The 12520-nt window shown below is 50.4% G+C and overlaps 1 protein-coding gene across 1 annotated transcript in view; it reads right to left on the bottom strand.

Moving 5' to 3' along the window:
* The window catches only part of LOC142908063 (uncharacterized), a 36365-nt gene extending 26153 nt beyond the window's left edge, over nt 1-10212 (bottom strand). The window contains exons 1-2 of the mRNA XM_076058236.1: nt 9857-10212; nt 6889-7035 (exon numbers count right to left, since the gene is read on the bottom strand). Coding sequence (XP_075914351.1) covers nt 6889-7035; nt 9857-10147 — 438 coding nt within the window. The 5' untranslated portion in view covers nt 10148-10212. The remainder of the gene's footprint in view (nt 1-6888; nt 7036-9856) is intronic.
* Nucleotides 10213-12520: the final 2308 nt, after the last annotated feature.

Here is a 12520-nt window from a genome sequence, read left to right as displayed (position 1 = left end):
GGATGTGGAGGATGAGGAGGATGTGGAGGATGAGGATGTTGATGGATGTTGAGGTAGGGAGGGAGATGGAGATGGGGGGTGTTAGAGTTGCTGTTCTTAGCGAGCATCAGCAGCGTCTATGACGGCAGGCGGGGGCACACAGAGGGGGTGGGTGGCCACCAGCACCACGCCCGGCCACCTTTGTCTCCCCCAGCCCCAGCGATGGTCACTGCACCGCACCGCTACACCTGGCTACTACTCACTTGAGGCCGAGTCGACCTAGGGGAGGCCCAGGTACCGGTTCAGATAATCGTCACCGGTGGTGTTGGCCGTGAGCGTGAATCGAACCCGGGTCGCTGAGTTCGTAGGGCAGCGCTAACCACTACACTACACACTGACTAGACACTACACTACACACTACACTACACACTACACTAACTAGACACTACACTACACACTACACTAACTAGACACTACTCACTACACTACACACACTACACTAACTAGACACTACAACAGGGGTCGGGAACCTATGGCTCGCGAGCCAGATGTGGCTCTTTTGATGATTGCATATGGCTCGCAGATAAAACAAAATATTCTCACTTGTTTTAATCCATCCATCGATTTTTCACTGCGCATGTCCTGTTCAGGGCTGCAGGAGCAATTGTCCATTATTTTAATTGGATGATACTGGCCTACGTTTGCCGTTGCTGGGTAAAACAGGTAAACGCCCCCTTTTGAATCAGTCTGAGACTGCGTCTGCTCGGTCATTAGCTCAAAGCTAACCCTTCGACGAAGAAGATGGCGAAAAGAAAAAAAGACGACGAGTATCGTACATTTCAGGACGAATGGACCGAAGAATTCGCCTTTGTGGAGAGAGCGGGTTCTGCGGTGTGTCTAATTTGCAATGACAAAATTACATCGTTGAAACGGTCGAATGTAAAGCGGCACTTCGACACGCGCCACGCTACCTTTGCATCAAAATACCCTGCGGGAGACAGCAGAAAGAAAGCGTGCCAAGAGCTGAGCAGGGTGCAAGCTAGCCAGCAGCAACTCCGCGTATGGACCCGGCAAGGTGACTATAATTCGGCTAGCTTTGCTGGTTCTTTAGCAATAGTGAGGAACGGAAAACCATTCACAGATGGCGAGTATGCTAAAACGTTCATGCTGGATGTAGCCAATGAACTTTTGATGATCTTCCGAACAAAGACAAGATAATCAAACGGATACAAGACATGCCTCTGTCGGCAAGAACTGTTCATGATCGTACCATCGTGATGGCAAACAAAGTGGAGGAAACGCAAGTGAAGGACATAAATGCAGCGCCGTTCTTTTCTCTGGCTTTGGATGAGTCAACAGACGTGAGCCATTTGTCGCAGTTCAGCGTGATTGCAAGATATGCTGTTGGTGACACACTGCGCGAAGAAAGTCTTGCTGTTCTGCCATTAAAAGGGTCCACAAGAGGTGAGGATTTATTCAAGTCTTTCATGGAGTTTGCTCAAGAAAAAAGTCTACCTATGGATAAACTTCTCTCAGTGTGTACTGATGGTGCTCCGTGTATGGTGGGGAAAAACAAAGCATTTGTGGTGCTTCTCCGTGAACATGAAAATAGACCCATCCTAAGTTTCCATTGCATTATACACCAGGAGGCACTTTGTGCTCAGATGTGTGACAGGCAGTTTGGCGAAGTGATGTCGCTGGTCATTCGTGTGATCAACTTTATTGTTGCCCGAGCCTTAAATGATCGCCAGTTTAAAACACTGCTGGATGAAGTTGTAAATAACTATCCTGGTCTGCTTTTGCACAGCAATGTGCGTTGGTTGTCAAGAGGGAAGGTGCTTAGCCGTTTTGCGGCTTGCCTGAACGAAATCCGGACTTTCCTTGAAATGAAAGGCGTCGGGCATCCTGAGCTAGCCGACACCGAGTGGCTCCTCAAGTTTTACTATCTCGTAGATCTGACTGAACATCTGAACCAGCTCAACGTGAAAATGCAAGGCATTGGAAATACAGTGTTATCCCTTCAACAAGCTGTATTTGCTTTTGAAAACAAGCTGGAGCTTTTCATCACGGATCTTGAAACAGGTCGTTTACTACATTTTGAAAAACTGAGCCAATTTAAAGATGCATGCACAGCAAGTGAGCCCATTCAAAACCTTGATCTCCACCAGCTAGCTGGCTGCACATCCAGTCTCCTACAGTCCTTCAAAGCACGCTTTGGAGAATTTCGTGAGCACACTCGTCTTTTTAAGTTCATCACCCATCCAAACGAGTGTTCACTGAACACAGCCGACCTGAATTACATCCCTGGTGTCTCCGTCAGAGATTTTGAAGCAGAAGTGGCTGACCTGAAGGCCTCAGACATGTGGGTGAATAAGTTCAAGTCACTGAATGAAGATTTGGAAAGAATCACACGACAGAAAGCGGAGTTGGCGAGCAAGCACATGTGGACAGAAATGAAAAAACTCCAACCCGAAGACCAGCTGATTCTCAAAACTTGGAACGCGCTTCCTGTCACATACCACACACTGCAGCGTGTGAGTATTGCTGTATTGACCATGTTTGGATCTACGTATGCATGTGAGCAGTCATTCTCACATCTTAAAAACATCAAGTCCAACCTACGATCACGTTTAACGGATGAAAGCCTCAACGCTTGCATGAAGCTTAACCTCACCAAGTACCAACCCGACTACAAAGACATCAGCAAATCCATGCAGCACCAGAAGTCGCATTAATGGTGAGTGTTATAACAACATTATTTAAAAGAATAAATTCAGAGGCTTATTATACTGACATTTAGTTGAATTCACTTTTAAAATATATTATATGGCTCTCACTGAAATAAATTTCCAAATTTTTTGCTTTCATGGCTCTCTTAGTCAAAAAGGTTCCCGACCCCTGCACTACAACAACAACCGCCATTGGCCACTAAGTGGCGGTGACGTCACCACGACGCTTGTGCCAGGCTATGTGCACCCTGAGGCCACGTGAAGTGTCGAAAGCCCGCTGGCAGGAGGTCACGGGGCAGACCCAGGTGCCACGGGTCGACTGACTGAGATGACTGGCTGATGCACCACCTCTGCCCCCTACTGTGCCAACCTGCTGTGCTTTAGCCACCCGGCGCTCTGCTCGTTGTTCTGAGCATCGCTCCTCCGCCCTCCGTTGTTGTTGGAGGGCGACTACCTCCAACTGCCCAGTAGCATCCTTCACGAGCCTCCTCCACAGAGGCCGATCTTGACACCGCTGGTACCAGTCATCGGCAAGTCCACTCAGCTCCACGTCCTCCTGTACCACATCACTCCATCTCTTCTCTAGCCCGTGGCGCGCCCGCTTAGCCCCCTCAATCCGGCCGAACAAAAGCTGTTTCGGCATGCGGTGGCTGGGCATGCGGGCTACATGACCCAGCCATCGCAGCCTGGTCCGCCGGAGCTCACCGATGGGACCTTGCCCAGATCTTTCAAGGATTTGTGAGCTCCTCACACAATCCAGTCTGGTTAAACCCAGGATGGATCGTAGGCAGGCCAGCCTAAATGTGTCTAACCGGCGAAGATGTTCCATTAGGGGAGTCCACGTTTCGCAAGCGTAGAGAAGGGAGGGAATGACCGTGGCCGAGAAGACCTGAAGCTTAGTGCGGAGCGACAGACCAGGTAGCTTCCACACAGCGTTACGCAACCGATGAAAAGATATTGCCGCTTGACTGATTCGGAGTGAGACCTCTGCTGTTAAACTGGAGCCGGTCATAAGCACACTGCCCAGGTATGGGAAACTCTCCACTCTCTCCACAACTGCCCCATCACCGATTGGGAGTTGTGGGGGTGGAGTGTCCGATGGTACAAAATACCCAGGCAGGTGCTTAGTTTTGGTGGGGCTGATGGTAAGGCCCCACCTCTTAGTGGCACGCTCCAGTCTCAGCAGCAGCGTCTCCAACTCCTCCTCTGAATGAGCAGCTATTACCAAATCATCAGCATACAACGTGGTTGAGCAATAGGGAGCCATCCCTTGACCGCACCCGGGCATCGATCAGCCTCCCATTATATCTGTACCATATGGAGATTCCCCCGGTACAGCTATTGAAGGCTTCACAAACTACGTGGTAAAAATAGATGTTAAATAATGTGGGAGCCAGAGGACATCCCTGTCGCACCCCAAGGTGTAAAGGGAATGGCTCTGACTCCCGGCCACGTAATTTTACCCGGGCCCGCTCACCATCATGAAGGTCCTTAATGATCGTGAACAGAGGGTCAGGTACTCCAAAAGCACGAAGAACGACCCAGAGCCCAGGCCTACTGATGGTATCATAGGCCTTGACTAGGTCAATAAAGCAGAGATGTAGGTCTTGTTGGAATTCCCTACACCTCTGCTGTAGCAGACGGACAGAAAATATGGCATCTGTGCAGGACCGCCCTTTCCTGAAACCGCATTGGGGCTCCGCAAGCCTCTTCTCAGCGTGCCTGGCAAGGCGATGCTGAATAATCCTTGCCAGGACCTTTCCCGGCACACTGAGGAGTGAGATGCCCCTGTAGTTGTTACAGTCTGTGCGGTCCTTCCAATCCTGCAGAAACCGTCCAGTGGTCCAGACTGTTGTTATGATGTCATATAGGGCAGTCTGTGCACAAACGCCACCCTCCCTCAGCATTTCGCTTGGGAGAAAATCTCTGCCCGCTGCCTTTCCTGGCCTCAGACTCCGGATCGCCTTCAGTACTTCCTCAACAGATGGCACCTCAGCCAGCCACTCACAGGGGGTGACTTCTTCCAATATTTGAGGCACCGCAGCCTCAGCAGGGTCATCCTCACTTTGTGCCACGATGTTTTCCTGGCTGAGGGATTTTCCCTCCCCCAGGACCTCACAGAAATGCTCAGCAAATCTGCAAACCTGTTCCTGGGGGTCGAAGATTGGATCACCATTTTTTCCCTTAATGATGGTAATAGGTGTGGCGCTACAGGTTACTTTTTTGATGGAGCTAAATAGAGATTTGTGATCACGAGCCACTGAGGCAGACTCCATCTCCTCAGCAACCCGCAACCACCACCCATCCTTGCAGCGCCTCACGGCTCTCCGAACCTCCGAGCGAAGGCTGCGGTAAGCCTCCTCATTCTCTGACGTGGGATTCTGTAGCCGATGACAGTGGGCCTGTCGCTTTTTCTCAACCATCCTGAACACCTCCTCTGTCAGCCAGGGTCTCTGGGGAGGTCTGGACCGCATACCCAAAGCAGCCAGTGCAGATGCATGAGTCACAGTCCTAAACCTCGCCCATTTACCCTGGACATCAGGAGGAGTCGAGGACGATGCCAATCCCAGCCGCAAGCGATGATGAAATTCTCGCTTGCAACTTTCATCAGATAACTGAGACCAGGCCACTTTAGGTCGGGATGGGGTCCTGGGTGTACACCCACCACCGGAGTGGAAGAATGGCAGGCGCATCTTACAGATGACTAGTCGATGGTCAGAGGGCAGATCAGCTCCACGGTAGGTCCTGGTGTCAAGGACATGGGCTCGCATCCGCTGGTCCGTCACTATGTAGTCCAGCAGATGTTCTTGCTTGGACCCGGCATGCATCCATGATGTTGTGTGGATGCGCCGATGCCGGAACAGCGTGTTGGTAATTACAAGCCCATGGGCTGCACAAAAATCTAGCAGCCTCCTACCGTTATTATTGAGCGGATCTGACCCATGCCCTCCAATCACTCCAGACTAGGTGCCAGTATCATGACCAACTCGGGCACTGAAGTCACCCAACAAGATGACTCTATCCCGAGGGGCCACTTTAGCCAGCACCTGTGACAGGAGGTCATAGAAGGCATCTGACTCATCGGCTTTGCCTGCATCCCTCCACGGATGTTCATCTTCGGTGGGGGCATAAGTAACCACGACCACCATTCCTCGCCTCCGGTTGATGGGAAGGCGAGCCCAAAGTAGCCTGGGGCTTACAGCTTCCCACACCTCACCGCCACGCTCCCACGCCCCCTTCATTCTTTTGTTCAAAAGAAGAGCCACACCCTGTTGTTTGGCAGTCTGCTTCCCCGAGTAGAGGACTGTCCGCCCCTCATGGTGGCAGGAGCCAGAGCCGGTCCACCGGACACACGCGCACACACACATAGACACACACGCACGCACAGACACGTGCACACACAGACACACACACCCACACACGAAAGACAAAGACACACACACACGGACGACACGCACACACAGACACACACACACGAAAGACAAAGACACACACGGGTAGTACACACTCTGCGTGCCAGCGTGTGCAAGTGGCCTCGGCACTTAGCGGCGATTGTTGTTGTTGTTGTTGTGTTTGTTGTGTTTGTTGTTGTTGTGTTTGTTGTTGTTGTGTTTGTTGTTGTTGTGTTTGTTGTTGTTGTTGTGTTTGTTGTTGTTGTTGTTGTGTTTGTTGTTGTTGTTGTTGTGTTTGTTGTTGTTGTTGTGTTTGTTGTTGTTGTGTTTGTTGTTGTTGTTGTGTTTGTTGTTGTTGTTGTGTTTGTTGTTGTTGTTGTGTTTGTTGTTGTTGTTGTGTTTGTTGTTGTGTTTGTTGTTGTTGTTGTGTTTGTTGTTGTTGTTGTGTTTGTTGTTGTTGTTGTGTTTGTTGTTGTTGTTGTGTTTGTTGTTGTTGTTGTGTTTGTTGTTGTTGTGTTTGTTGTTGTTGTTGTGTTTGTTGTTGTTGTTGTGTTTGTTGTTGTGTTTGTTGTTGTTGTTGTGTTTGTTGTTGTGTTTGTTGTTGTTGTTGTGTTTGTTGTTGTGTTTGTTGTTGTTGTGTTTGTTGTTGTGTTTGTTGTTGTTGTTGTGTTTGTTGTTGTGTTTGTTGTTGTTGTGTTTGTTGTTGTGTTTGTTGTTGTGTTTGTTGTTGTGTTTGTTGTTGTGTTTGTTGTTGTTGTGTTTGTTGTTGTTGTGTTTGTGTTACTCACTCGGGGCTGGCGACGCTCCACACAGCTGCCCATGACCACGACGTGCAGCTCTGGGATCTCGGCCGAGGAAACCTTCAGGAGGTGCCGCACGGCGCCGGATGACTCGGGCACAACCCAGGTCACGGCCACCTGCTCACAGCCTCCAGCCTGTACACACACACACAGTGATACACACAGTGACACACACAGTGATACACACAGTGACACACACAGTGACACACACACAGTGATACACACAGTGACACACACAGTGATACACAGTGACACACAGTGATACACACACAGTGATACACAGTGACACACACACAGTGATACACACACAGTGATACACAGTGACACACACACAGTGATACACAGTGACACACAGTGACACACAGTGATACACACAGTGATACACAGTGACACACAGTGATACACACAGTGATACACAGTGACACACACACACAGTGATACACATACAGAGACACACAGTGACACACAGTGACACACACACAGATACACACAGTGACACACAGTGACACACACACATACACACAGTGACACACAGTGACACACACACATACACACAGTGATACACACACACAGTGATACACACAGTGATACACACACACACAGTGATACACACAGTGACACACACACACAGATACACACAGTGATACACACACACAGTGATACACACAGTGACACACACACATACACACAGTGATACACACACACAGTGACACACACACACAGTGATACACATACAGAGACACATACAGTGACACACAGTGACACACACACAGATACACACAGTGACACACACACAGATACACACAGTGACACACAGTGACACACACACATACACACAGTGACACACAGTGACACACACACATACACACAGTGATACACACACAGTGATACACACAGTGACACACACAGTGACACACACACAGTGACACACACACAGTGATACACACACAGTGATACACACAGTGACACACACACAGTGATACACACAGTGACACACAGTGATACACAGTGACACACACACAGTGATACACACAGTGACACACACACAGTGATACACAGTGACACACACACACAGTGATACACACAGTGACACACACAGTGATACACACAGTGACACAGTGACACACACACACAGTGACACACACACAGTGATACACACACACACAGTGATGCACACACAGAGATACACACACACACACAGAGATACACACACACACACAGAGATACACACACACAGATACACACAGTGATACACACAGTGACACAGTGACACACACACACAGTGACACACACACAGTGACACACACACAGTGATACACACACAGTGATACACACACAGTGATACACACAGTGATACACACAGTGACACACACACACAGTGATACGCACACACAGTGATACACACACACACACACAGATACACACACACACAGATACACACACAGAGACACACACAGTGACACACACACAGTGACACACACAGTGATACACACACACAGTGATACACACACAGTGACACACACACAGTACGGCGAGAAGTCCCTATACCCCTGTCCAATGGCATCTAATAGACTTGCATATACACAGGGGTATACGGACTTCTCGACCACCACCAACACAACCGTTTAACATTTTTGATTTTCATGGTGGGCGAGAAGTTCATATACCCCTGTCTAATGGCAGCCAAAGAGATTACCCGTACACAGGGGTATACGGACTTCTCGACCACCACCAACACGTCTAGTTTGTTTAACATTTTTAAGACAGTTTGGGCGAGAAGTCCCTATACCCCTGTCCAATGGCATATAATAGACTTGCAAATACACAGGGGTATACGGACTTCTCGACCACCACCAACACGTCTAGTTTGTTTAACATTTTTAAGACACAGGTTGGGCGAGAAGTCCCTATACCCCTGTCTAATGGCATCCAATGAGATTACCCGTACACAGGGGTATACGGACTTCTCGACCACCACCAACACGTGGCGATATCACCCTCACCACCACCCCCCTCACCACCACCACCCTCACCACCACCACCACCACCCTCACCACCACCCTCACCACTACCACCACACTCACCTCCACCACCCTCACCACCCCCCTCACCACCACCATCACCACCCCCCTCACCACCCCCCTCACCACCCTCACCACCACCCTCACCACCACCACCACTACCCTCACCACCACCCTCACCACCACCCTCACCTCCACCACCTCCACCACCCCCCTCACCCCCCTCACCACCCCCCTCACCACCCCCCTCACCACCACCACCACCCTAACCACCACCCTCACACCACCCTCACCACCACCACCCTCACCACCTCCACCCTCACCACCTCCCCCCTCACCACCACCACCACCCTCACCACCCTCACCACACTCACCTTCACCACCCTCACCACCACCACCCTCACCACCCTCACCACCACCACCCTCACCACCCTCACCACCCCCCTCACCACCACCACCCTCACCACCACCACCCTCACCACCACCACCCTCACCACCCTCACCACCCCCCTCACCACCACCACCCTCACCACCACCACCCTCACCACCCTCACCACCACCCTCACCACCACCCCCCTCAACACCCCCTTCACCACCACCCCCCTCACCACCACCACCCTCACCACCACCACCCTCACCCTCACCACCCCCCTCACCACCACCACCACCCTCACCACCATCACCACCACCACCACCACCCTCACCACCCTCACCACCACCACCCCCCTCACCACCACCCTCACCACCCCCCTCACCACCACCCCCCTCACCTCCACCACCTCCACCACCCCCCTCACCCCCCTCACCCTCACCACCCCCCTCACCACCACCACCACCACCCTCACCACCACCCTCACCACCCCCCTCACCACCCCCCTCACCACCCTCACCACCCCCCTCACCCTCACCCCCCTCACCCTCACCACCCCCCTCACCTCCACCAGCACCTCCCCCGGCACGACGCTGAATCCGACGGCGGCCGCCGCGCCCGTGACCGCCGCGGCTGCCGCCACGGGCCACGCGTTCGGGTTACGGAGCCGCAGGCGGAGCGAGCGGCGGTCGAGGGGCCCGCGGACGCCGAAGTCGAGCACGGGGCGAGCCGCGAAGTGCGAGAGCAGCAACTCGGCGCACTCCACCTCGTCGTAGTCCACCACCTCATCATCATCATCATCCACCACCTCGTCCACCACCTCGTCCACCACCTCCACCACCTCCTCCTCCTCCATCGTCTGTCCGCTTGCGACCGTTCCCGCCGTGCACGCGGCGGCGTCTGGCGACCGTTTGACGGTGGCGCGCGACCCAACGTCCCGGGGGGGGGGGGGGGGGAGGCCGTTGGCCAATCGGAAGGCGAGAAGCGGTTGGAGGTTGGGGGTGGGGGGGTTGGGGTGTGGCCAATCGGAGAAGGAGGTTTGGTTTGTGTGGGCGGGGGAAGTGGGGGGGTGTGGCTAATCGGAGGAGGAGGAGGAGGAGGGTTGAGATGGAGGAGGAAGAGGAGGGGGGTGGGGCATTGTTGTTGATGATTTTAAATTTGAGGGCCCGTTGGCCAATCGGAGGGAGGAGAGTCGGTTGGTTGTGGGGAGGGGAGTGGGGGTGGGTGGACCAATCGGAGGGCGAGATCGGCATGAGTGGGTGTGGGGGCGGGTAGATGGCCAATCGGAGGGCGAGAGGCGGTTTGGGTGGGGGTTTGGGTGTGGCCAATCGGAGGAGGAGGTTCGGTTTGTGTGGGCGGGGGGAGAGGGGGGCGGGGTGTGGCCAATCGGAGGAGGAGGAGGGGGGGGCATTGTTGATGATTTTAAATTTGAGGGCCCGTTGGCCAATCGGAGGGCGGAGAGGCGGTTGGTTGTGGGGGGAGGGAGGTAGAGAGGGTGGGGGTGGTGTGGGATGGCCAATCGGAGGGCGAGAGGGGCGGTTGGTGGGGGTGGGAGGGTAGGTTGGGTGTCCAATCGTAGGAGGAGATCGGCTGGTGTGGGTGGGTGGGGTGGGGGTGGTCGGGGTGGGTGGGTGACCAATCGGAGGAAAGAGAGCGGAGGGGTGAGGATTGTTGTCGATTTCAAATTTGGGGCGTTGGCCAATCGCAGTGCGTGATCGGTTGGTGTGGAGAGGGTGGGGGGGGGGAGTGGTGGTGGGTGGTGGCCAATCGGAGGGTGAGATCGATTGGTGGGGCGGTGCATGACTGGTGGCGGTGGCCAATCAGAGAAGAGCGCGGGAGGGGGAAGAGAGGAGGTGCGGGGGGGGGGATTGTTGCTGTATTTGAATTTGAGGGCTTGACCAATCAGAGGAGAGCTCGATGAGGGTGTGACCAATCAGAGGAGAGTAAGGGGGGAGGGGTGATGAAGGTGGCCAATCAGAGACGAGCGGAGTGAGTGGGGGGGGGTTTCATATTGTTGGTTCTTTCGGTAAAGTCACCACCACGTTAAAGAAGGGAAACAATAAAATAATAAAATATATAAGACAATAAAATTATTGTAAAACAATAAAATTATTATTCTTGGTTCTTTCGGTAAAGTCACCACCACGTTAAAGAAGGGAAACAATAAAATAATAAAAATATAAAACAATAAAATTATTGTAAAACAATAAAATTATTATTCTTGGTTCTTTTGGTAAAGTCACCACCACGTTAGAAGGGAAACAATAAAATAATAAAAATATATAAGACAATAAAATTACTGTAAAACAATAAAATTATTATTCTTGGTTCTTTCGGTAAAGTCACCACCACGTTAGAAGGGAAACAATAAAATAATAAAAATATAAAGCAATAAAATTATTGTAAAACAATAAAATTATTATTCTTGGTTCTTCGGTAAAGTCACCACCACGTTAGAAGGGAAACAATTAAATAATAAAAATATATATGACAATAAAATTACTGTAAAACAATAAAATTATTATTCTTGGTTCTTTCGGTAAAGTCACCACCACGTTAGAAGGGAAACAATAAAATAATAAAAATATATAAAACAATAAAATTATTGTAAAACAATAAAATTATTATTCTTGGTTCTTTCGGTAAAGTCACCGCCACGTTAAAGAAGGGAAACAATAAAATAATAAAAATATAAAACAATAAAATTATTGTAAAACAATAAAATTATTATTCTTGGTTCTTTCGGTAAAGTCACCACCACGTTAGAAGGGAAACAATGAAATAATAAAAATATAAACCAATAAAATTATTGTAAAACAATAAAATTATTATTCTTGGTTCTTTTGGTAAAGTCACCACCACGTTAGAAGGGAAACAATAAAATAATAAAAATATATAGGACAATAAAATTATTGTAAAACAATAAAATTATTCTTCTTGGTTATTTCGGTAAAGTCACCGCCACGTTAGAAGGGTAACAATAAAATAATATTTAAAAAAATAAAACAATAAAATTATCACGACGTTTCGCCTGCAACACAAGCAGCAATCGTCATCAGGTGTGAAAGCCACAGCAAGAGAAATGTTTTTAAAAAATAAAGCGACCACTTTTTTTCAACGTTTTTTAAATTAAAAGTGGCCACTTTTTTTTATAACAAAATGTTCATGCTGTGCTTGTCACACCTGATGATGATTGCTTGCGTTGCAGTCGAAACGGCGTGAGAATTTC

This window comes from Petromyzon marinus (genome assembly GCF_048934315.1).
Source record: "Petromyzon marinus isolate PM22_M1 ecotype Great Lakes invasive population chromosome 68 unlocalized genomic scaffold, UKy_Petmar_22M1.pri1.0 chr68_unloc.2, whole genome shotgun sequence".
In the NCBI taxonomy this organism is placed as follows: Eukaryota; Metazoa; Chordata; class Hyperoartia; order Petromyzontiformes; family Petromyzontidae; genus Petromyzon; species Petromyzon marinus.
The sequence above is the reverse complement of the archived record's forward strand: the minus strand, read 5'-3'. Positions and strand labels throughout refer to the sequence as shown.